Here is a 26,098-nt window from a genome sequence, read left to right as displayed (position 1 = left end):
CAGACGGCACCTTCAAATCGTGTTTTAGGTCGGCATGGCGGAGGCACGCGCACTCCAATGCAGAAAAGTCCAAAGTTCTCGGCAGAAAAATTCAAGGTTATTTCAGCTGATTATTAGGGCGGATTCATTTGATGAGGTATTGGAATTGGTGAGCTAAATAATTCTGCCAAACGTTGGGCGCGTCTTCAGTTTATTTTTCTCAAGGGTGGATAGACCAGATTTGTCAAATGTGTGTATTTGTTCTGGAAATGACTGAACGCTGACTCGTTCCGGTCGTAACGCTGATTGTTCCGGATATTGAAAAAACCCAAAATGCATTCCGGCATCTGACGTGTCCGGCCACCAGGATATGTCAAATGCTGGCCACTACAAGTTTCTTAAAGGGCCCATATTTTACTATTTGGGGATGTTATATTGCATCTATGGCGCCTCAGTAAACGTGAACTATGAATGAACACCGTCCACGCATTCCTGAATGAGTTTTTTTTTTTTTCAATTTCTCCATCTTATCTACGTCACTAGCGAAGATCTCCGCCTACCTCCCCGCACCCGAGCCAGCACTGTCAACATAACAAACAGGTGTGCTCTTCTACACGGGAAGGGAGCGGTTTTAGCCAAATGCGGACAAAGCGGGTACAAAACTGGGTCAAACAGAAGTAGGTGTCAGAGGGGCCTTTTCTGGACAAAACCAAGGTGTTTTTGGAAATGAAATTCAGTCGATGTTAGAGAGTCACTCTATGGAGGTCTAAATCGCCAAAATAGGGAACCTTTAAATGCATTGAATGAAATAAACACGATATTGTAAAAGCAAAACAAAAAACCGGCGTGTCCACATGGAATAGTCGTCCAAAACCTTCCTGTTTTCTGCTGTTCGGGTCCTACCGGTGAATGCTTGGTGCACGTGATTTTATTACGCCACCTGGCTGCCACTAATAATTAGCTCCATGGTAGCGAATGAGCTCTACTTCTTCAAAGTATCGTCGTCACGAAGGGAGGACGAGGCCCAATGAGCGGGAGAAAGACCGAGAAGCCATGCGAACTGCGAAGCTTTCGTGACACGGAGTCAACAAACTGAAAGAAGTGATTTGCTGATATACGGAAGTTGTCACACAGAGAGAGAGAGAGTACCCAAGTTTGAACAGGCAAATTCATACGTGTCTTGAAATATGAAATAATACACAGCCACACAGAGCACCGTAAATGAATGAGTATGTTGCTTGAACGGGGGCAAGGATGAAAGGATATTAGTATTGTCAAGAAATATTTCTCATACAAGATACAATTAGCTCTATTAGGGGAAATCACATTGTTTCAGTCGCAATAGTGGACACAAGAAATGTATAAAGAGAAGACACCTGTACAAGAAAGGAATTTCACAAAATAGAAACCGAAACTCGGATCAATGCCGAAAGTCTCTCATCCAACCCATCAGCGATGTCGATTGTTGACAAAATGGAAATGCTGCCTTTTCATTTGGATTTTGGAGATCTGATGCATCTGATAGATAATAGACTATTATATCGATATAGATATATGAATAGACCCCCCCCAGGATCAGTAAAGGCTAATTAATCCATATGCAGATGTTTTTGATGATGGCACGTCGAAACCTGGTTTACTTCGGGTACATTCGGAAATTCAACCTGACGCCTTGGCTGCGCTCTGAGAAAGGCAGAGCGTGCCGCGTTTTCCGAATGAGCGCGTTGGCCATCGACAGGGATACGTTCAACGTTCCGTCTCCTCACGCCCAGAGTCTGGCGCTCCGGACAACTGAACGTTCCGGGGCGGCGAGAGCCAATTTCCCAACGTACCCTTCGAATGTGTCCGCCGTTACGAGACGGATGCACTGAATACATTTACCTATACATAAATATTGAAACCATCATTTATTAACCATTAGGATTATAGCATCCTATCACATAAAATAGTAGCTGCCCCGCGATTCTGGAAATGAATTGCTGTGGGTCGGCATCTTCCTTCTAAAATCCAAGCATATTCAAGCAGTGCCTCGTGTTTTGAACGGCTTTAATGCGCGTTTGAATATATAGTTAAGGTCGAATTTGAATCTCGACTATTCCGACGTTTCAAGTCGGCACAGATGCCCAAAGTGGAACGTGATCCAGATTGATGAACGTACCCAGATACAGATGCGTTGTCTGGATTTTGATCTGCAGGTTCCCATGAGTTTTCTGTTTTTGGGAGTGCAGCGGACCTCTGCGGTTTTGCAGTATGGCGCCCGTGGATTCACCTATTTGCAGATGGGTTTTTTGTTCTTTTCTTCAAATGTACATTTTCTAAAATGTATATATTTTGGTGGAACCAACTCCTGTTTATTTTTGTCCATTTTTTTGGGGGGGTCGAAAATTGCCGGTATATTCCCCTTTTTTTTTTTCAATCCTTTTTGGGGTTAAAAAAACCACATTTTCAATACAATGATAATGGCTTTCAATTATTGAGGGGTTTTCGGTATTTGCGGTTGGGCCTGTTCCCCGGCCCCCGTGAATAGCGGGGTCCACTGTATGGTTGATTTTGACCAATAGATAGAGTCTGACAACCGTACAATATGTCAAAGAAATTGCAGACTGTTTGACGTGAGGACTTGGGCGTTTAATCCAGAAAGAAGAAGACCGTCTGCATATAGTCAAACTTTGTGATGGGATTTCCTATTTATTCCTATGAGCGGCGACTGTTGCTTCGGGTGAGTCGTATAACACTCCTCACCAATGGATCCATGAATCACCCAAACCAAAATTGTCAAGTGGTGCAAAAAAGGAATGACCGGTGAATTTTGTCAAAAGCTTTTTCTCCATCAACTAACACGACAATTGCTTGGAGATTTTTGGGCGCGTTGACATCCTGATGAAGTTGATCAATCTTCTGATATTATTGGTGGAGCGCTGAGCTTTCCACACCAAAAGCCAGGCTGGCGCTCTCCTCACGAGTGCAACTTGCACATAAACTGTTCAAGCCTGCTTGGATGCGAGGCGAGACACCTTAGAGCGGTCCGGCTGGGATTGATCGAATGCCCTGAGGATGCAGACCGAGGTGTGTTACGAAGGCTTCGGCTACTGCGTCCGCCTTGTCACATACCCTGACGAAGATGTATGTTGTGTTTTTAGGTTCAGGTTTGTGCACACTCCTGACTTAACTGGATTCCATTTGGGATTAAACTAGCAAATGAACGAACTGATTTGTTCTCCATCCCATTAGACAAATCCTCCTGATCCGGCCCAAAATGCTGCTGGCCAACCATGGCACCTACAGAGAGCTGCGCTGGTTCTCACCCTGGACAAAGTTTCGGTTGGTAAACACGAAGCTATCAAATGTGAAGTTGGATGACTCAGTGGCGCAGACTGGCCGCTTCCGTCAGGCTGCCCCCTGGCAACTACGATACACACCACGAGGGTGTGACTGTGGAGTGAAGGAATCATGTGTGCAATTGTAAAGCTTCTTTAAGTATCATGAAAATGCTATATATGTGTCATGGATTATTATTATTATTATTATGATAATGATGCTCATCATTTATGTGAGGACTGATCATGTTAATGATTTTTCACAATAATTAGGAAACTGATCAAGATCAATATGCAACACTTTATGTCTATTTTTATTCCAGTGTTTACATTTTCAAATGATCAACATTCCTAGAAAATCATTATGTCCCATCACTGGTGAGCTGTATTTAAAACAGGCCTGCGGGTTACTCATGTGGTCCTTGGGGGGGGGGGGGTGACCCCTGGTCGAGAGTATATTCATATACAAGCCCAATTCCAATGGAGTTGGGATGTTGTGTTAAACACAAATCGAAACAGATTACAACGCTTTGCAAATCATGTTCGACCTATATTTCATTGACTAGACTACAAAGACAAGATATTTCATGTTCAAACTGATCAACTCGATTGTTTGAGCAAATAATCATGAACTTAGAATTTGATGGCAGCAACAGGTGGGACAGGCTCATGTTTACCGCGGTGTTACATCACCTTTTCTTTGAACAACAGTCAATAAACGTTTGGGAACTGAGGACACGAATTGTTGAAGCTCTGGAGGTGGAATTCTTTCCCATTCTTGCTCGACGTACAGCTTCCGCTGCTCAACAGTCCGGGGTCTCCGTTGTCGTATTTGACGCTTCATAATGCGCCACACGTTTTCAATGGGAGACAGGTCTGGACTGCAGGCAGGCCACTCTAGTACCCGCACTCTTTTACTACGAAGCCACGCTGTTGTAACACGTGCAGAATGTGGTTTGGCATTGTTTTGCTGAATTAAGCAGGGGCGTCCGTGAAAAAGACGTTGCTTGGATGGCAGCATATGTTTCTCCAAAACCTGTATGTACCTTTCAGCATTAATGGTGCCTTCTCAGATGTGGAAGTTACCCATGCCATTGGCACCAACACAACACTTTGCGTCCATAACAGTCCGGATGGTTCTTTTCCTCTTTGGCCCGGAGGACACGACGTCCAGAATTTTCAAAAACAGTTTGAAATGCGGACTTGTCGGACCGCAGAACACGTTTCTACTTTGCATCGGTCCATCTTAGAGGAGCTCGGGCCCAGAGAAGCCGGCGGGCTGTTGATAAATGGCTTTTGCTTTGCAAATTGGTTTTCTGAAGTGTTCCTGAGCCCATGCGGTATTATCCTTTACACATTGGTGTCGGTTTTTGACGCAGTGCCGCCTGAGGGCTCGAAGGTCACGGGCATTCAGCGTTGGTTTTCGGCCCTGCCGCTTCCATGCAGCGATTTCTCCAGATTCTCTGAACCTTTTGATGATATTATGGACCGTAGATGAGGAAATCCCAATCATGGCAGCCACCTGTTCCCAATTTGGCTGTTCACCTGCGGGATGTTCCAAACAGGTGTTGGATGAACATTCCTCAACTTTCTCAGTCCACCTGTCCCAGCTTGCGGCCATAAAATTCCAAGTTGATGATTATTTGCTTTTATCAGTTTTTTTAATCAGTTTGAACATGAAATGTCTTGTCTTTGTTGTGTATTTGATTCAATATAGGTTGCAAATCATTGTATTCTGTTTTGATTTATGTTTAACACAACATCCCAACTTGACTGGAATTGGGCTTGTATATTAAGGCTGCACGATGTACCGTTTGAGCATCGTCACCGCAATGTATGTGCGCGCAATAGTCCCACCGCGGGCTCCTGAGATGTCGGCGTCTTGATGTGCAGCGAATCAACTGTAATATTATCAGGTGACCTGCAGAGGGACCTGGCCGGACTTGCTCCTCAGACTAGCGCCTTCAAATTACACACTCGGAGCAGCGCGGTGTTCTCTTCAGTTCATGAAGACACGGGAAACAATTGCATGTCTGCATTTAGTCTTTTATCTTCAAACGAATGCCCGTCACAACGGCTGAGATGTCGGGTGCGTGCGGGGGAGCTCCGGCATTTGTGACGGAACCAACTTTGGTGTACACAACTCAAATATAGAAATACCAATGCGTAGTATGTCAAATAACAGATTGACTCATTTTGTGGCAGCTATCTCGCAAGCATGTTGGTGATTTTACAGGGATTGGGAAAGATTTTGTCCGGCCGCGGCGACACACGCACGCGCACGCGCGCGGTGTTCCGCGTCTTCGAGACTCTCGGGAATTGATGATCCGGCGTCAGTGTTTACGCGCGATCGGCTCAACCGAGTGTCATTCGCACCGCTGTCATTCATGGGTGTTTTCCGTGTTTGTGTCTCCATTTACGATTGCGTTGTGTATAGTGTTTGGATGCCCTCTGAAAAAGTGCAGGGGGCGTACCCTGTGTCCCCCTTTAAGTGACATCTACCTGTAGTCTTTTGGACCAAGTATAAAACATCAGTGTAACACGTTTGGCCTTTGCAAAACATGCTTGGCTTTTCTTTGATATCTTGTAGGACAGTCGAGGAATACTTGGTGCCAAGAATGATCCGGCAGGTGACAGGGCAGGTGAAGAAACGATCAGCTGCATGCGGTTTTGTACGGTTAGTAGGGTACCAATTTGTGCCTTTGTGCTCATCAGGACGCAGTCCCGTTTGGAGACTGCGTGCTCTCCACCCTGGATACCTGCATTGGCACGGAGATGTGCGAAGAGTTATGGCACCCCGTGAGGTAGAGTCACCGCCAATTCGTCATCGATGAGCGTTGACGCAACGAGAGCCTTCGATCACTTACTCCTCGATGGATGACTCTTTGATTTAGTCCTCATAGTCAGATGGGTCTTGACGGTGTTGAAATATTTACAAATTCCTCCGCAAGCCACCATGAGCTCCGCAAAGCAGACCGAAGACTCAGCTTGATCAAGTCAGCCACCGCCAAGGTATGTCACCTGAAGAACATTTGCGTTTGAAATATGGAGCCAACATTCAATTTGGGGTTTTTCTACATCTGGATCGGATACAGTGGTGCCTTGACTCAGAAGCTTTTTTGTTGTTTCCCGGGACCAAGCTTTACTCTTGTCTCATCTAAAAGTGTTCCCATGCAAATGCCATAAATCCGTTCCGGCCCCCCCCACAAACACCACCGACGGCTGCCGCTGACCCGGTGGCAGAGGGGGCAGACTTTCTTTGACGGGGTTTAGGCTTGACGATATTGTGGCGCTCTGCTACTGGGGCCGGCAACGACTGATCGGCGCGTTGCCTCTCAGCCGAGCAGAGCCTTTATAGCTCTCCGTAAGAAACTATCGAATCCCAAAATATACGTGGCAGCCCCGCCAGCGAGAGGCAAAACGTAATTCTCGCTCGCCGTATGTTTACGCTGTGTGACAGAAAGCCCGTTCCACGTGACCGTTCATGGAACCAAGCAATATTTCTCCCAAAATTCTATTGTAACTTCTAAAAGCTATTGGTCACTAAACTGAGGTTCCACTTTCCACTCAGAGCTTTTACCTTCATTGTTCGTTTTCACCGTACTCGTGCACGGGAAGCGTCGGGAAAGAAAGAAGAATAACAAGATAGCAATGGGTCATGGCCTTGATGTGGTTATTCAAGGAGACATGATGGAAAATGGTCTTTTCCACTGACTGTGTACAAATAGTAGGATGTCGTGGCTGCCCACCCATCAAATGTCAAATTGCACAACCGAGTCAGTCTTTTTTTGGTCTTAAATGTGTCTGTGAGCAAGCTGTTCTGAATTTTGCCCGATTGTGACATCTCGTACACTTCGGCGAATAGCGAATAGTGCAATTAGTTGAGCTTTTAACTCTTCTCCTGCTACGTCGGTATATTTGATCTTTGGAGTCCCCAAAATGATTATCAATAGTGTTACTGAGGTTTACGTGTTTGTTGGTTCCTTTGTCGCCGACCTAAATAGCCCTCCGAATACGGAGAATGACTGTGGAGAAATCTGCAGATCGGTACAAAATCTCACTGACCTAAAATTGGAAACTGATATCGTCTATTTGCTGTTTGAATTGCAGTCTTTCTCGCTATACATTTTGTTATCTATAAGGTTTACAGGCGGCACGGCGGTTAGCACATCTCTCGCCTGTGTGGACTTTGCATGTGCGTGGCTCCGCTTTCCTCCCGCATACCAAAAACATGCACGGGAGGTTGATTGAAGACTGTAAATTGCCCGTAGGTGGGAATGTGAGTGCAAATGGGGGTTTGTTTATATATGGCCGGCGACCGGTTCAGGGTGAGGAGAAGCGCTCCAGAAAATGAAGGAATAAAGTGAATTTTAGGTTTACGACTCGGGGCTAGCGGAGCGGGTGGGGGGCGAGCAGTTGCTCATTGGCACGAGACGAGACCGACTCTCAAAACAGGCTGATTTCAACGGTCGTCATTGATCTTTTGGGTTCCAATACTTTTGGGCGTCATGACAAATAATCCTGTTTAACTGAACTGCCTCTCGTCAAGATGGACAGAGAAACAGAAGACGAACTGTGTTGAAGTTAAAGATCAGGATGTAGGATCTCACCATCCTTGTAGCCAGCAATTCAGTGTTTATAGCTTTACATTGGTCACATGATGATCACTCTATGATGGTTTTTGTATTTTGGGGCTACTTTCAGAGTGGCGGCATCTACCTGTATGCGAATCAGAGGGGCTGCGATGGAGACCGACTGTATTACGATGGTTGCGCCACGGTGGCTGTCAACGGGGACATTGTGGCACATGGAGCACAGTTCTCCTTGAATGAGGTGGTAAGTCTGGAAAGGAAGTTATTACCGTTTATTGGGATGGGATGGGATGGGATGGGATCCGGTCCTATTCTGTCCGATTTTGCTGCTGAACCTCGAAAAACACCAAAACAAAAACCCCCCACAATGACATCCCTCCCTCCCGGAAAGCCGGAAAGCCGACACGCCGCGACGGACGACCGTTCAAGCTCACGTTCACATTCGCTGCGGGTAATAGTATCAATTAGAGTAACTAACCAAATACGTTTTCAAGTTTTAAACCACGAAAACATGTTTCAACATATCTACAGTACGGTATATTGGCATACGTGCAGTCTGCGCAATTGAGACGGAGAGGCTCCCGGTGCGCACAGTTTTTTGCAACGAAGCTCCAAATTGCAACGCCAATGAGCGGTGACCCTGATTTTAGGTCTCGTCGTTTTTTTTGCTGCTGCTGCTGCCAATAATGTGAATAACAACAACGATGATAATCATCATAATCATAAGAGTTACGTTCTTAATCCGTGTAAAGAAAATGCCATAAATCACACGCGCACACATACACACTCCAAAGAAAGGTTTCCTTCCAGAATCGGCCAAGTGCCGTCCGTACGTGTTCCGGCGCAGTTACCGTCATCTCTGCCGAAGCCGATCGCGAGCCCGTATGGAACGATATCATTGCGACGGCAATTCCGAGTCAATGGCACGTACCTCCCCTCTCGAGAAGATAGAAACATCAATCACCTGAAGGGTGGAAAAAGTTTGGAAATGATTCATCTACAACATAAAGAGCCGGCATTTGAACAGCGCTGTGGAGACCGCCGTCTATAGCCACTCGAGCCATGTTCCTGGTTTTGGAATATAATATAGTACAAGACCATTTCTTGGAGCTGACTTTGCCTTCATTTGTTAGTTTGCAAATATGTTATTTCTTGTTTTAGATTTGCACATTCCTATTTTTATTTGATTTGATGTTCATTCTCTGGTTGAAAAAAATAAATCAGACGTTACTCAGTACTTTCTTACTCTTACTCAAGTCATGTTTTGGAGAACTCCTTTTTTTACTTTTTACTTGAGCGGTATTCTTCTAAAGTAAGCGTCGTGTTGCTTGCGTGCAATATGTGGCGACTCCGCCAACCTCTGTGCTGCACCATCCCAACTCATATTGACTTAAAACGCCCTTTGGAACAAATTTCATTTGATGGTGCCAGTGCTATGTACCGTATGTACCACTAACCGTTTTTTTTTTTTTTTAATATATTAAGTCAAATTTCATTTTGGGAAAAATCGTAGATGACTAACATTCACTGTGATGACATTCTTAATCTAGTTTGGGAGTTGCAATTACTGACTTGTTTGTTTTGAGTTCTCTGCTGTTCGGTCAAACACAAAGGAGGATCCGTTTCCCTTTTATGCCAGAACAGTTTCACTGTTAAGATGCCCGTCGTTCTTTGTATTCTGATGGATTTTTTTTGACTTGAAAATTCCAGTCGGACAAAACAATGTTTTAAAGGGGAATGACAGAAATCCAAAAAAAAAAAAGGGGAGCGACAGTGAAAAGAGAAGACAACAAACAAACAGGATATTAGCTGTAATAAAGATGAGGAAAGTAAATCATTGTATGGCTAGTACAATTGCACATTAGATTGGAGTGTTATAAGTGGGACTAGTGCTCGACTCTGTGAAGGACGAACAGGACGATATAGGACAGGACTGGACAGGACAAGGACAGGAGGGGAAGCGTGCAGGACCCACTGTACAACTGAAGTGTGGTTGGAGAGGCTATGTCAATTCGAAACATCTTTAGAAATAGAATGCAAGTGAAGGGATACCCGGGAAGTTCGCATAGTTAGGAGTTATATATCGAAAACGAGGGAGTGGCGCCACCCCAAGCGAATAAGTCCCAAAGGGGACACATGCAAGTTAAACGACACCGTCTTGCATGCGCAATAACCTTCAGAAGGGACCTGTAATTGCTGCGCGTGCACCGCGGGGGCTGAGGACCCCAACCCACCTGCCAAGAGGCGGGGTCAGGACCAGGAGCCCGGACGGGACATCACCCACGCCCCGGCCGCCGGCCCCACCGAGGCGCCCCAAAACCGGCCGCCCGTACCGACGTACTGAATCCCGGTCTGATGCCCGCATCCCCCCCGACCCCGCACCTGCCCCCCGAGAAACCCTGAGTATGTGAGGGTGCCCGGATGTGATTACTGAACACATGTGTCCCGGTATGACGCATGCAAATTAGCCGTGTGCTCGCGTGGGCTTGTCACGCTTGAACATGCAAGTGTCCTAAGTTCAAACCCCTGCCGGAGGAGCGAAGTTTGCAAACTGTTTCAAGCTTTTTTTTGGGATATTTGTTTACAATAATTTCATTTAATAATACAAAAAGTTAAAAAAAAAAATAATTTTGTACTGTATGGTTGTATTTAGGCCATGAAAATAGAGATTTCAACATAGCAGACAATCGGCTGTAACGGACAACCCTCGTCTGTTAAATCGAAGTTCCACTGGAGTCATGAGTAAAAGTCGTTTCGACTGCTTTGCTACTCTTATCAATTGACTATCTGCAACTACAGGAAATGTTTGATCAGAATCAGAATCCTCTTTATTTGCCAAGTATGTCCAAAAAACACACAAGGAATTTGTCTCCGGTCGTTGGAGCCGCTCGAGTACGACAACAGACGGTCGATTGACAAAAAAAACAGTCGCTGAGCAGTAAAGGCTTGCTAGTTACCTGGTAATGCCGGTACTTTTTTTGGGGGGGAGAATTGTCCTCGAGCACTTAGAGCAGTTGGAATGGCTAATATCGCAATAGACCGGTGCAATGACCATCGTGCAAAGGGCGCCGAGACTTCAAGCGAGTGGACGCGGTTTAAAGTGACGAGTAGTGCGATCATCTGGGACAATGTTGCAGAAACTCCTCAGTCAGTGTGCAAATGGAGCAGATGCTACTCTGCCACGAGTGGCCGGTATATGCGAATAGTGCGGCGTGGCGAGACGACGACAGTAAATTGTAATTGGCCCCACAGAAATGTGACAACCAACTCAAGTCAAAAAAAATAATAATTGCCACCATGTTGTAATGGAATTGTAGGTGAGCTGTTCAAGACGTTGATGGCAAGAGGGAAGAAGCTGTTGGAATGTCTACTAGTTCTAGTTTGCATTGATCGGTAGCGCCTACCTGAGGGAAGGAGCCGGAAGAGCCGGTGACCGGGGTGGGGAGGGTCCGAGAGGATTTTGCACGCCCTTGTCTTAGTTCTGGCAAGCGTGCAAGTCCTCAAGGGTGGGTAGGGGGGTACCGACAATCTTTTCAGCAGTTTGGATCGTCCGTTGCAGTCGGAGTTTGTCCTTTTTTGTAGCGGCACCGAACCAGACCGTGATGGAAGAACACAGGACCGATTCGATGACCGCTGTGTCGAACCGCCTCAGCAGCTCCGGTGGCAGGCCGTGCTTTCTCAGAAGCCGCAGGAAGTACATCCTCAGCTGGGCCTTTTTGAGGACGGAGTTGATGTTGGTCGCCCACTTCAGGTCCTGAGAGAACTTGGAACTCGAAGGTCTCGACGGTTGACACAGGGCAGCTGGGCGACGTGAGGGGCAGCCGTGGCGAAGGATGCCTCCCGAAGTCCACGATCATCTCTACAGTCTCGAGCGTGTTCAGCTCCGGCCGCTCCGCTTCCTGTCGATATGCGGACTCGTCACCGTCCTCGATGAGGCCGATGACAGCGGTGTCATGTGCAAACTTCAGGAGTTTGACAGCCGGGTGCGCTGAGGTGCCGTCGTTCGTGTATTCAGGTTGTTGCTGCCGAAGGAAGGTCAACCAGTTCTTACTTTCAAAGAATCCCATGCAGTACTTTTTCCCGCCCTGCACTGTGATGTTCACATTTTGTGTTCAGTAAAAACATGGAAATATAATTCTCTGTATGGTACGGTATTGTGGCTTTTATTGGCAATCCGCGATAGGTGGAATATTCAAAGGTTTAAAAATGTATTTCTCAAGGGCCCACAGTCTCAAAAACAAAAACTGACAACCTAACATAACAATAACAATGACACAATCATAACTAACCAGCAAAATCCTCTTCTCCATTCATACATACTCTTTGTGTTGTGTTCTATAGGGATTATTTCATTTCAATTCAATGAATGACATTTATTGATGTATTTTCTGTTATTATTATATATCTGTATTAAGCCGTTTGTCTATGCTTGTAACTTGGCTTTAAGATCAAGTCACATTTTAAGAGCAATTTAGGCAGAAATTCGAGTTGACGTACGATACATTTTTGTCCAATTGTCCCCTTGGAAAAACTCCAGTTTACGGCAAATGTCATATGGAGCGAATGTCAGTGAAGGTCAAATGAATCATGTTCTCCATTGTGTTTCTTGAGGAGGTGATCACGGCCACCTCGGACCTGGAGGATGTGCGCTGCTATCGAGGAGAGTCATGCCAGCTGCGGATGGTAAGCAACTTTTAGAAACCGTCACAACTTCAAATCCACTCACCGAGGGCAGGAATGGAACAATAGGTTTCGGTTCATGGTTTCGAGCCTGCCTTGCACATTCCGCAACAAGTTTGGAAGTTTCTTTTGAACCTTTGTACGTTTCGGTTGCCTTGAGGTGAATTTGAATCCGAATCCGAATCCTCTTTATTTGCCAAGTATGTCCAAAAAACACACAAGGAATTTGTCTCCGGTAGTCGGAGCCACCTTTTCTTCACTATTCCGTCCGCTTAGAACAGCGCACCGTGGCAAAAGAACAGTTCAAAGAAATAAAGTCCGTGTAAAGTGAAAAAATCCATGTCATCCATTTGACAAAGCGCAGTGTTGTTAACGAGCCTACCCAATTTGACCGATTAAAGTGTGTAAAAGGAGGCGTCCAAGTTCTGAAAAATCAAGAGTTCTCTCAGCTTTTAGACGTTGTGGGTGTGTCCGCTGAATGTGCTGAAACTTAACTGTCAACTGTCATTCAAATTCGTTGGCACGTCATCTTTCTCGTGCCTACTGTATAGCCACGAAAAGCCTCTGGCGGCTGGAATCCATCCCACAGGGTTGTGGTGGAGCTAGCTTGCGGGCTTCCAAGATCTGGACCCCGCAGACGGGCTGTGGGCTCATCCAATATGTCACTGCCTGGGTCGATTTTGTGTCGGCGTGTAGTTCCGCTTAACCGTCCGTTTAGTCTGCGGCCCGCACTACAAGACAGACATTTGAGCACGTTTCCTTTTAGTTACAGTCTATTCCTGCAACGCTTAATGTTTAAACATAGTACGGTATCCCGAATAACCCAAAATACAAAACATCTGGGAATTTCGTTAAGGACATGGAGGCATCCAGGGAAGATAGATGCATTTTTCAGGGTGCAGTTAGCTAGCTAGCTAGCTAGCTAACTGCACTCGGTCGTGGTAGAAAACGGGCCAAGTCACTTGCAATTATAGCCACTGATGTGAACCAAGGCCGTCAGTTCGGGGGTGACTCATGCTGGACCCCCAAATACGGCACTGGGATCCTGAAATAATGGACACAGCTTAATGCTATAGCTCCACAAATGAGGGCTACTACACAGCTTCTCAAGTCATTGCATGTTTTCAAAAACCACAAACATACGGAGTCCCTAAGGTGACATGGAACGACAAAAACAACAAATAAGTTATCTCGCAATAATTCACGTTATCTTGCGATAAACATCCAATATACGAAACCGTCAAAACCTCTGCTGCTGTTCAGTCGAAATGGAGACACCTGCTACGCGTCCAGACAAACCAATTTGAAGAGGAGCGAATTCAACACTATCTGGGATCATCAACTACGACACTCCACAAAATCATCAACTTGTCCCTCCTGTGGACCGAGTTGGAAGTCAACTATTGTACTCTATTTACATCTCCAGAGCAACGAGCGAGAGAAGGACGTCCTCGTTGTCGTACCAAGAGACAAACTTAGTAGTAGTAGTAGTAGTAGTACATCATTGCACCCCGACCTACACGAGTTTCGAATAACTTACAGTCTGGACGACTGTGGCGTGGCGGAGTCTCGGTAAATGCGTATATTTGTTGCACATAACTTCGTAAGTAGCACCGCCCTGCGATTGACTGGCGACCAGTTCAGGGTGTCCCCCGCCTCTCTCGCCCGAAGATAGGCCCGGGATAGGCTCCGGCACGCCCGCGACCCGCGTGAGGAGAAGCGGAACGGTAGATGACTGAATAGCAGGGTTCAAATGTCACCCATTTCATGGCAAAGACAAACGGGACTTTCACTGATCGAATAATAGGCTTGTTTGTGCTTCGCTGGTCCAGGGAAGTGAGTGCAAACCATGCTGTAGGATCAAAGTCAACTTTTCTCTCTCCGGTAATGACGACACGTGCCTCCCCACCTCCCAAGCGATAACACGCCGCTTGCATACACCGGAGGAAGAAATCAGGTGGACAATATTTGTCAGCGTTTTCATGTGGCATGGGAAACCCTTCTCCATCGGTTCCTGTGTTTTTCAGCCTCGGGCCAGCCTGCTGGCTTTGGGACTACCTAAGGAGGAGTGGACAGGTGAGATTGAAAGAAAACAACCCACTATTTGATTGGAGTGAATGAAACAAATAAGCAATTTGACCGGATGATATTTGACTCCACATCTTCTTAGGGTGGCTTTCTGTTGCCTTTGAGCGGAGGCGTTGATAGCTCGTCCGTCGCCTGCATCGTTTACTCGATGTGCGTACTGGTCTGCCAGGCTATACAAAATGGCGGTAGGTAGTGCACACATTTTGAATTGTGACAATCAGAATTCACTCATGTATGGATACGTATGAAATGATTCTTAGTAAAAGCTTTGTATTTTTATAAGGAGTCGTATTGAATGGATGTATTTGTATTCATTCGCGGATGGTTTAGTCTGGTACAGCCAAATCAAGCAATGCTTTCCTCTGCTCTTTCCATCCTCTTAGATACACAGGTCCTCGAAGATGTCCGCAGGTTAGTCGGGGATGACGCCTACCTCCCTCGGCGGCCGAGGGAGCTCTGCGGTCATATCTTCACAACTTGCTACATGGCCAGTGAAAACTCATCAGCGGACACTTGCAACCGTGCCAAAGAGCTGGCCGGTCAGATCGGCAGGTAAATGAGAGCCGGACTGTAACCGAACCCTCCAATAAACATCGGGGCCGACCGCTCAGCCGATTGCTTTCATTTTGCCGTAGACCGAGAACATTTGGGTTGGATATCAAAGGACGAATAGGAGACGAGAGATCCAACATTGCAGCTTTTATTTCCAGTTGTTCACGTTTGGATCTCGCACAGAACTGAGAAGATATCACCTTTTGTTTGACCGCACCCAAATCATTCCAACATGATTTGTTGCGCCAATGTGTCAGATTATATTGATTATTCAAGCAACAGAAAAAAGTCTCCACTCAGTTTCAGAAGGGTTTTTCCCTGCGATGACATTTATGTATACTAGTCAGATGAAAGCGACATCAAAACTAGACAGCTGAGATTACAAAGCTGAGAAGAAATCAAATCAATGAGCCGCTTCAAGAACATTGACAGTATCCATTAACACCATTGAGAGTGCCCGAAAGAAGGAATTCTGAAAACCACCGCTGTACTAAATACCAGATGTCAAACAAGTACACCAATGAAAACAACAGCCGTTGACGACAAGCGTTGCCACTCCCGTTCGCGTAGTCACCGAGGACACGCTCTTAGAATGCAGGAGGAAATCCCCGCGAGCACAGGGAAAACAGGCAACATGCCCCAATACGATCCGACGACCTCTGAACTGTGAGCGTACGGGCTAACCAGTCGACCGCCACAGATCAACATACCCGCGAGCCAGGCGAATTTCCGTGTATACTAGTGATATCATATGCGATCGGGGATAAAGTCATAATTTCCCACGTTAATAGTTTAGACAACAAACATACCACAAAGTATGATCCTGAAACCCTTTGTTAGCATTTCATACACTCACAAGCAGCTTTCGGCAAATCGCACATCTCTCGCCGCTATCCGCTTCGCTTGCGCATAGTCCGATGGCCGCCTTCCACTCTTCCGGCGTGTGTTACAAAAACAAACTTCCTCCTTAGACACCCAGCTAGCCGCTAACTAGCCTGTTGCCGGCGAGTGACAAGATGGATGATGTACAATAAGTGTCAACGACAGTTAATGGGCGGTAGATCGATACTGCTGGATGCATGTTGAAATGGAAAGTGATGACATTTTTGATCGAGCAAATTCATTTAGCGCTGTGTTCAACCTGGCTGTTTATATCGCACCGTGGGCCCACATGGCGACTGTAGCTCCATGAACTCATACTAGATGAACGTGAGATAACACCTAAAAAAAAAAGGACAAGAAGAAGAAGAAGAAGAATCCTCTTTTATTGTCATGAACATGCATGCGTGCACACCAAATTGGTTCTCTGCATTGAACTCATCACAGTGAACACACACACACGCACACACACGCATGCCCGGGAAGCATTTTGGGGTATCGGTGTCTTGCTCAAGGACACCACAGCCGTGAGTCCGGGGGATGGTCCGGTCGGGGTCTTGAACCTCGGTGTGGGGCTGGAGAATCGTTGTAAAGAGTTGATTATATTTGACTTGAATTGAATTCCAAATAAATTGGAATTGGAGTGCTTTGATAATGAAACACTGAGCAGTTTCAGCCAGCATCTTCACAAGGTCTTTTGCTTTGGTTCTGGGGTTGATCAGCACCTTTTGGACCGAAGCACATTCATCTCTGGGACACAAAATCCATCTCCTTCCTGAGCGGTATGACGGCTGGTGTTTATACTTGTGTAGAATTGTTTGAACTGATGAACGTGGCACCTTCAGGCATCTGGAAATTGTACCCGAGGATGAACTAGACTTGTGCAAGTCCACATTTTTCCTCCGGATATCTCGGCTGTTTTTATGATGATATGACGCAAAGAAGCGGTTTCTGAAACACATTGTACCTTGTTCAAGTACATACACAGGTGTGTCTCTCATTAACTCAAAATCAGAAGCTACCAAAGAAATGATATCATCATAAGGGTTACCCCAAATTTACCCCAAAGGCGTAGTCATCGTACTGTATGTCAACTTCTGACTTTGAAAAAAAAAGTAATGAAAAATTGCCGAAAAAAAATCCTTCACGTGGTAGAGAGATTAATAGTCATCTATCGATCGATCAGATCTGCTGTAATTAATTTGGGGGGCAACACTGATCACTTTTATTTGAAATATGTTGACCTTTTGTGCGTTTGCAACGATGCAGCACTTGAGACCTTAAAGGTCCCGTGTTTTGGCTATTTAGGCCTCCATGGAGTGTCTCTCTCGTGTGGATTTAGCGTAAAAGTGTCAATTTAATTTAAAAAAAAAAAATAAATTGCGTGTCCAGAGTGTCCAGAAAAGCCCCCTCTGACGGCTACTTCTGTTTGACCCACTTTTAGTATTTGGCTATGTCCACTTTGTCCTCTGCGCTAGCTTGGTAGCGGAGAGGTAGGCGGATATCTTCGCTAGTGACGGAGACAAGCCGGAGACATTTGAATGACCTGATTTCAAGCCTTTTGGCAGAAAAACGTCTGTGTGGACCATTTTAATTCCTATTTCATGTTTACTGAGGCACCATAGAGACAATATCACATCCCAAATACTACGAAAAGGTGGTTTGGCAAAATAGGCCAATTTCACTGTTTATGCTAGCCTCTTTGCCTGTGCTTTAAATTTGTGAAATGTGTGAAAACATTTAGAAAAATTGTGTATTGTATTGCAACGGTTTATGGATTATTTGCATTTTCAGCACACACATGAACCTAAATATAGACATGGCAGTAAAAGGCATTGTGGGGATCTTCTCAATGGTTACTGGGAGGTGGCCTCAATTCCGTGCCAACGGAGGAAGCCACAGGGAAAACTTGGCGCTGCAGAATGTCCAGGTTTGTCATTGGCTTATTGGTTGTAACTCGCTGTTTATTCTCGAAGACCTTCGCACTCAATGTTCGTGCATATGCGTTGTGTTCATAGGCGAGGGTAAGGATGGTTCTGGCTTACTTGTTCGCCCAACTGGGTCTGTGGACTCGAGGAAAACCAGGTGGCTTGCTGGTACTGGGCTCAGCCAATGTCGATGAGAGGTAAGGACTGATTATGCTGTCGAATTCGGCGTATCCTCTGAAAAGTAGAATTTGTTGTCTGTATTTACATCATCCTGGAGGAGGAGTGGCTAACAACCGCCAGGGAGTTTGGGCTCCGTGAAATCACTTTGGGCCGTACTACTTCAATGTTGTACATTTTCTACGGCTCCTGTCCGTTAGGGGCCCATAGAGTCGTCGTCGCCACCGTTCTCCCACTTACAGCCCCGGAGATCTTTGCGTAATCAGGCGGACAGGAAATAACCATAAAGGTTTAGAGTTGTGAGGGAAACCAGAGCGCCCAGAGAGAGCCCACGCACGCAAAATGCAACCTCCCCACAAAAAGACCCCACAGTGAGGTGTTAGCAATGCGCCAAGCTGGAATCGAACCAGGGAACTTGCTGTGAGGCAGCAGTACTAACGACTCCACTGCCACGCATGCTTTGGTTTTCCCGGGGTTTCCGCCTCAATCCAAAAAATCTCTTTGGTTAATTGCCTCCCAGCTGGGTCGACCTAGGTACCGATATGCGGTCAGGTCGGAACCTTAGCCCGACCGCTGCCCACTGCTTCTCAGAAAATCTTGCTGTATATTTTACACATTGAGTACATATACCTTGACAGATGTACAGAATAGGCTTGACACTAGTCTATTACACAAGTGAGTAGTGTGGGAACACAAACCTTCTCATTAGTTTGACTCCTACGAGAGAGTGTCGATGAACTTGACACTTTGGTGATTCAATTGTGTATGCTGAAAGCACCCAAATACTGTAAATGCTGAGAATTCCTGAGAAATATTTATTGGCCCACTCAAGGCTCGTGCTGACCACTTTTCTTCTCAGTCTGACAGGTTATTTTACAAAGTATGACTGCTCCAGTGCTGACATCAATCCAATTGGAGGGATTAGCAAAAAGGACTTGAAGGGCTTCCTACTGTATTGTGTTGCGCAATTTCAGCTCACTGCTCTGACAAGGTGAGGTTTGCTGATATACTTCGGGTGATAGTAAACTGAGTTGACTACTTTACAATTAAATAACAGTTAGGTTCAACTGGATTCGGGGTCTTTTTTTGCGCCAGCGCTGACTGAATCCTCAGACAGTATTCTTTATGCAGAATGCAGTTTGATCCCCCCAAAACTAAATCAAAAACATGACAACGCTATGTAGGCACACCTGTCCTGAGAAGAGACTAATGAGTAAAAATAAGAAATAATCTGACAGTTAATAACTTCATTACCTTAACAATATAATGCTCTTTATTATTTTGCTCTCAATCCAAAATGCCACCGCCACCCAGAGGTTATGAGAGAGGTGTACACGTTCATTCTAATATGCCACTTCCACCTAGTGGTTATAAAAAAGGTGTAGCCTACACTTTCATTCCAATATGACAGGGGTACGTATGACTCCATATACAGTGGCTACGGAAAGTATTCAGACCCCCTTACATTTTTTGCTCTTTGTTATATTGCAGCCATTTGCTAAAATCATTGAAGTTCATTTTCCCCCTCATTAATATACACAGCACCCCATCCGTCCATCCATTTTCAACACCGCTTATTCTGGTTAGGGTCGCGGTGGCGCTGGAGCCTATCCCGGCTGACTTCGGGCGAAAGGCGGACTACATCCTGAACCGGTCGCCAGACAGTCGCAGGGCACCGCAGCACCCCATATTGACAGAAAAAAAACGAATTGTTGAATTTTTTGCGGATTTATTAAAAAAGAAAAACTGAAATATCACACAGCCATACGTATTCAGAGATGCAGTCGGGAGGTGGGAGAAATTTCTCGAAAGTCCACCATCACTGCAGCCCTCCCCCAGTCGGGGCTTTATGGCAGACGGAAGCCTCCCCTCATTGCAAGACACATGAAAGAAAGAAAAAACACCTGAAGGACTCCAAGATGGTGACAAATAAGATTCTCTGGTCTGAGGAGACCAAGATGGATCTTTTTGGCCTTAATTCTAAGCGGTGTGTGTGGAGAAAAGCAGGCACTGCTCATCACCTGTCCCGTGCAGTCCCAACGGTGAAGCATGGTGGTGGCAGCATCATGCAACGGCGGGGGGGGGGGGTTTTCAGCTGCAGGGACAGGACGAAGGAAAGATGAATGCGGCCAAGTACGGGGTTTGTCCTGGACGAAAACCTTCTCCAGAGTGCTCAGGACCTCAGACTGGGCCTCAGGTTCACCTTTCAAGACAATGACCCTAAGCACACAACTAAAATAACGAAGGAGTGGCTTCAGAACAACTCTGTGACTGTTCTTGAATGGCCCAGTCAAAGCCCCTCTCTTAACCCCAATTGAGCATGTTTGCTCACAGAATAAGTAAGGAAGCAATCTTGTCTTTGTGGGTTTTTATTGCAAAAAAAGAAAAAAAGGTCTGTGCAAAGAGAGGAAAAGGTACAAGTCTCATGAGCCAGACAAAAATCCCCTTTGTGATATCGAAGTGAGAGAGACAGAGAAAGAAAACAAAACAACTGTCTTTGTCCAGCTGCACTCAACTTATCTTTACCGAATAGCAGCTAGTAGTCACAACATAGCTAGGAACAATTAGTACGCACACTATGACCGGGAGAGAGCTAGTAGTCACAACATAAGAATAAAGCCTGTGAAGGTTGTATCAAACTAATAGAAGTCATATTTGGTAAAGATAAAACACACATGTCTGGAGAGACCTGAAAATGGCTGCCCACCGACGTTCACCATCCAACCGGAGAGGATCTGCAAGGAGGAATGGCAGAGGATCCCCAAATCCAAAATCCAGGTGTGAAAAACTTCTTGCATCATCCCCCAAAAGACTCGTGGCTGGCTGTATTAGCTCAAAAGGGGGCTTCTACTAAATACTGAGCGAAGGCTCGGAATACTTTTTCTTCTGTTAATATGCGGTGCTGTGTGTACATTAATGAGGAAAGCAAATAACTTCAATGATTTTAGCAAATGGCTGCAATATAACAAAGAGTGAACATTTGAAGGGGGTCTGGCCCTGCCTGCGTGGCTTTTCTCCGGGCACTCCGCTTTCCTCCCACATCCCCAAAACATGCATTCATTGGAGACTCTAAAAATTGCCCGTAGGCGTGACTGTGAGTGCGAATGGTTGTTTGTTTATGTGCCCTGCGATTGGCTGGCGACCGGTTCAGGGTGTGTACCCCGCCTCCTGCCCGATGACGGCCGGGATAGGCTCCGGCACGCCCGCGACCCGCGTGAGGAGAAACGGCTCAGAAAATGGAGGGAGGGAGGGAGGGATGGATCAATACTTTCTGTACCCACTGTATGTACAGTTTACATACCCTGGCAGAATTTGTGAAAAGATTTTTTTGTTTGTTTGTTTTTGTTTTTTGACTGATGACTGAACAAGAACCATCATTCATTTCTTTATGGTTATGTTTTGTTTAATGATAATGCTTGACCGTTCCATTGGAATACAATCAAAATAAAATTCAATGTTTCGCCTCGTCCTTCATGTTTTCTTAAAAATTCTGCCGGGGTAATCAAACATATGAGCACAACTGTGAGTTTTCTAATTTACTCCATAAAAGTAGGGCTGTGAATTTCAGAATAAGAGCAAGGAAATACCCAAAAAAGCATTACGTGTTCAAATAAAGTGCTTAACTTCAGAATAATTCTTTGAGGAAAAAAACGAACAAAATACAGATAATACAATGCGTTTTGATCATATGAGGAGAAGCAAAATCATGCATTGTAAAAATGCAATATACATAGGTAGAAGGGTTTTCCAGAATTTTGAGGTCAACTTTGGGGGTGCGTATTATGCATGGGTGTGGATAATTCATGAGAAATGATTGTTGGAAAAGTACGAAACAAAGATGGCTATGTAACAAAACCCATACTACTGAAATGATTTTTCTAAAATATTTGCAGCGCCTAAAACATCTTGCAATAATGTGCCCTAACATCTCATGAGCTCCAATCTCAATGCCTTGATCCGTGAGTATCCGTGTTTCAGCTTGTCAGGCATTGAGCTGTCATGTAATTACAGCATCCTGGCTGCTCCACCCACAGCTGAACTCGAGCCTCTGACTGATGGACAGGTGTCGCAGACAGATGAGGTATAACGTTAGAAACCCTTCTCAATGATGAAACTTCTCTAACTTCCTCTCTGTACTCGAAACCTTTTTAGCTGATGACTACTTGCCTATTATTTGTGCTTTTACTGCTATGCAAATCCAAATGTTGGTTGTTATGTCAGCAGAATGATCTTTTCTTAGTTCTAAGATCCCCGGTGTTTATATTCCCAATCCAGAAGTCTCTGACGAGCCCCTGAAAACTGTGTATTGCATTGCAGGTTCCAATTTCATACATGATTGTATTGTCATGGAATTACAATGGACTGTCTTGGCGTATTCTCGAGCCGCCGCCTTTCATGTCGTTTCAGGCCGACATGGGGATGACCTACTGCGAGTTATCCGTAATTGGGCGACTACGCAAGATCTCTAAATGTGGCCCTTTCAGTATGTTCTGCAAACTCATTGACTTGTGGAAGGATGTGCTGTCACCCACAGAGGTTAGCCACTACAAGTAACCTACTCTGTATAAGATGCATCAATATATTCCATGAAGACTAAATTCCGTACAGTGGAGTTCTTGTTTTAAAGACAAGACACTAATGTGACTCAGGAGTCATATAAGATGAGCTTTTTTTTTGCTACACTTGAGTGGTCTGGTTAGGAGAGGCATACGTGAAGAAGGTGGTGTATGTTGTTCCCAACATTCATCATATTATTAGCCCTAGTTGGAGAGCAGTGCTAGAAAGCTCCTGTTTCTTTTTTGAATTAGTATTTCCAAAGGGTCAGGGCTTGGTTGACACAAAAATTGGATTCAAAATATTTGAAAACGAACATCATCTATAAAATAGAAATTCAAAGGAGCTTTAAAAAGGCGTACGGTAATATCTCTCCGGATGCAAGCGGCCGAAATGAGTTTCCTCCGCAGGGTGTCCGGGCTCTCCCTGAGAGAGAGAGGGTGAGAAGCTCGGTCATCCGCGAGGATCTCAAGAGTAGAGCCGCTGCTCCTTCGCATCGAGATGGAGCCAGATGAGGTGGCCGGGGCATCTGATTCGGACGCCTCCCCGGTGAGGTGTTCCGGGCACGTCCCACCGGGAGGAGACCCCGGGGACGACCCGGGACACTACATCCTTCGGCCGGCCCGGGTGAAGTGGCTGGGGAAAGGGGAGTCTGGGCGTCCCTGCTAAAGCTACAAAAGCTGCAAAAGCATACAGATCCACTATTCAGCTGAACAGGACAGGTTACAAAAACAAAAAGAAGGAACAGTGCATAAATGAGAACAAAATGAGCTCTCTGACATAGTCATTCCAAACTATTCAATCAAATCTATTTGAAAAAAGTTTCATTTTAACTTCTCATCGGAGACCCCGTGTAAACACATTTTGAAAAATGCTGGTAGGTGTTGTCCTGTTTCATTGTACATCATTTGCATACGTTTTTTTGGGGAAAAAGCATATCTTGAATGGACACCAATCGTATTTGTGCTCAGTCATTCGCGGTTTGTTTGATGCGCTGATAATGACTACTATGCATGTTGCCTCGTTCTTAAGGTTGCACGGAAGGTGAAGCATTTCTTCACGATGTACTCCGTGAACCGCCATAAGATGACAACAGTCACCCCATCCTACCACGCTGAGAGCTACAGCCCCGACGACAACCGCTTTGACCTCCGACCTTTTCTCTACAACACACGCTGGAACTGGCAGTTTCGCTCGATCGACAGTCACGTAGCAAACATCGTGTAGCGAACGAGAGCCGATTTCGTGTAACGTCTTGTCTTCGGATGCCGTTATGAGTCGATTGCTGCTTCTTCCTCGTATCACAGATGGCGGTAAAAATATCAAAAGACTTAAGATGTTCAATGTGCAGGTCAAAACATCCCATTTGTCGGTTTGCTTTGCGCTGAATTCTAAGCACACTACAACATGGGGAATAAATAGTGAAGCAACCGTATGACGATTTTCTTTTGTTGAATGATATCGCCACCAATACCAATACATGAGATGGTATACTGCGATTGATTGATTGATTTGGGATTCATACAAACTCACAGTTTTCTGACTTTTAAGAAAACCAGCTGGTGTTTAATTTGTAGTGACTTGTAATAAAAAGCAATGGGGAAACTATCACTAGCGCTTTCTCACAGGGATCCCGAGCATAGCGCAAGAGCCGCCAGCAGTCTACTGAAATCGTTCGATGGTGCGGATTGCCTTGAAAGCTTGCAAGTTCCAAAGGGTAAAAGCTTAGTTAACTAACCCTGCCTCCAGAAATATACTGAGGGTGATCTAGATGAGGCAGTACGGTGGACGACCGGTCACGACATCTGCCTCACAGCTCTGAGGACAGATCGAATCCAGCCCGCCCTGTGCGGCTTTTCTCCCACGTTCTAAAAAAAAATGCATTGGAGGTTAATTGACAACTCTAAATTGCCCATCGGCGCGCATTGTTTGTCGATATGTGTCCCGCGATTGGACGGCGACCAGTTCCCCCAGAGTCAGCTGAGATAGGCGCCAGCACGACCGTGACCCTCGCCGGGATAAGCGGTACGGAAAACGGATGGATCTGGATGAGGTGACCCCAACGCGTCACGGCAGGTGGCACGGCCACTCCCGCTTGCCACTTTGCCGGGTTCAATTGTGTTCACCTGTTTGTACTTGGGGGGGCGGCACGGTGGCCGACTGGTTAGAGCGTCAGCCTCACAGTTCCGAGGTGCGGGGTTCAATCCCCGGCCCCGCCTGTGTGGAGTTTGCATGTTCTCCCCGTGCCTGCGTGGCTTTTCTCCGGGCACTCCGCTTTCCTCCCACATCCCAAAAACATGCATTCATTGGAGACTCTAAATTGCCCGTAGGCATGACTGTGAGTGTGAATGGTTGTTTGTACTTGGTGCAGATTCTGCTGTTATGTCATCCGCTCGGCCTGCCGCCTGGCTCCTCCCCCTTCTCGTTGAGTCCACCCATGCGCGCGCACACGCACGCTCCATTTCATCATTTTGTGGTGGTGTAATTTGCTTCTTTGCGAACTCAACAAATATATATGTAACTGTCAACACCCCTTTGTGCCATGACACCATATGTCATGCAGTGTTTTCAAGTTGTGTAAGTTGCCTCCTTGTGACAAAAAGATACTGTAAATGAAACTTCACTTTTTTGCACGTTCAAGAAACACACTACAAAATCAGTCCGTGAGCGATGCCCTCGCTCAGTCCGAAACAATGCAACATGAAACCTCAAGCGTGCGAGGTGCCTGCGAACAAATAATAATTTAGCAGCGACTCATTTTATGAAGAGTACAACCACAATAATTCCGCACCAGTCATGTTCCATATCCACTCCACAATTACGATAAGACGACTTTGCAGCGTCCTGCTTTTCTTCATATTGTCATGCAGGATTTGAGGAGGCAAGTTTGAAAGTCACAAGTTTTCAAGCCTTCATTTAAAAAAAGAAATGTCCCAAAATGTCCCTGAGAACAATGAAATCAAATTAGAACAGATAAGAAACCTGGCGGTAATGGTGACGACTGCTTAGAGCGTCTGCCTCACAGTTCTGAGGACCGGGGTTCAATCCCCGGCCCCGCCATGTTCTCCCCGTGTCTGCGTGGCTTTTCTCCGGGTACTCCGCTTTCCTCCCACAGCCCCAAAACACGCACGCTAGGTTGATTGACGACTCTAAATGGTTGTTTGTTTAAATGTGCCCTGCGATTGGCCGGCGACCATTTTAGGGTGTACCCCGCCTCCTGCCCGAAGATAGCTGGGATGGGCTCCAGCACTCCCGCGACCCTCGTGAGGAGAAGCGACTTGGAAAATGGATGGCTGGAAGATAAGAAACATAGAAAGTGATCACAAAAGAACAAATAATGGCACAAACGTAG

General features: G+C 45.8%; 1 protein-coding gene across 13 annotated transcripts in view; it reads left to right on the top strand.

The window, feature by feature from the left end:
• Positions 1-24,177, top strand: part of nadsyn1 (NAD synthetase 1) — a 30,516-nt gene extending 6,339 nt beyond the window's left edge. For 4 of the 13 annotated variants that reach the window (XM_061756227.1, XM_061756207.1, XM_061756267.1 and 1 more), the window contains 16 exons: positions 3,211-3,300; positions 5,887-5,938; positions 6,012-6,100; positions 6,191-6,308; positions 8,001-8,132; positions 12,500-12,571; positions 14,401-14,525; positions 14,596-14,644; positions 14,739-14,841; positions 15,040-15,208; positions 17,882-18,017; positions 18,106-18,212; positions 19,052-19,183; positions 22,204-22,273; positions 22,510-22,728; positions 23,779-24,177. In XM_061756227.1, the coding sequence (XP_061612211.1) occupies positions 3,211-3,300; positions 5,887-5,938; positions 6,012-6,100; positions 6,191-6,308; positions 8,001-8,132; positions 12,500-12,571; positions 14,401-14,525; positions 14,596-14,644; positions 14,739-14,841; positions 15,040-15,208; positions 17,882-18,017; positions 18,106-18,212; positions 19,052-19,183; positions 22,204-22,273; positions 22,510-22,728; positions 23,779-23,973 (1,858 nt within the window). In that variant the 3' untranslated portion in view covers positions 23,974-24,177. Of the gene's footprint in view, positions 1-527; positions 3,126-3,210; positions 3,301-5,886; positions 5,939-6,011; positions 6,101-6,190; positions 6,309-8,000; positions 8,133-12,499; positions 12,572-14,400; positions 14,526-14,595; positions 14,645-14,738; positions 14,842-15,039; positions 15,209-17,881; positions 18,018-18,105; positions 18,213-19,051; positions 19,184-22,085; positions 22,274-22,509; positions 22,729-23,778 lie in introns of those variants that run through there. The other 9 variants (XM_061756258.1, XM_061756236.1, XM_061756224.1 and 6 more) reach the window with 6 other exon arrangements.
• The last annotated feature ends 1,921 nt before the right edge of the window (positions 24,178-26,098 follow it).

The sequence above is a fragment of the Phyllopteryx taeniolatus genome, chromosome 2 (assembly GCF_024500385.1).
Source record: "Phyllopteryx taeniolatus isolate TA_2022b chromosome 2, UOR_Ptae_1.2, whole genome shotgun sequence".
Taxonomy (NCBI): domain Eukaryota; kingdom Metazoa; phylum Chordata; class Actinopteri; order Syngnathiformes; family Syngnathidae; genus Phyllopteryx; species Phyllopteryx taeniolatus.
The sequence above is the reverse complement of the archived record's forward strand: the minus strand, read 5'-3'. Positions and strand labels throughout refer to the sequence as shown.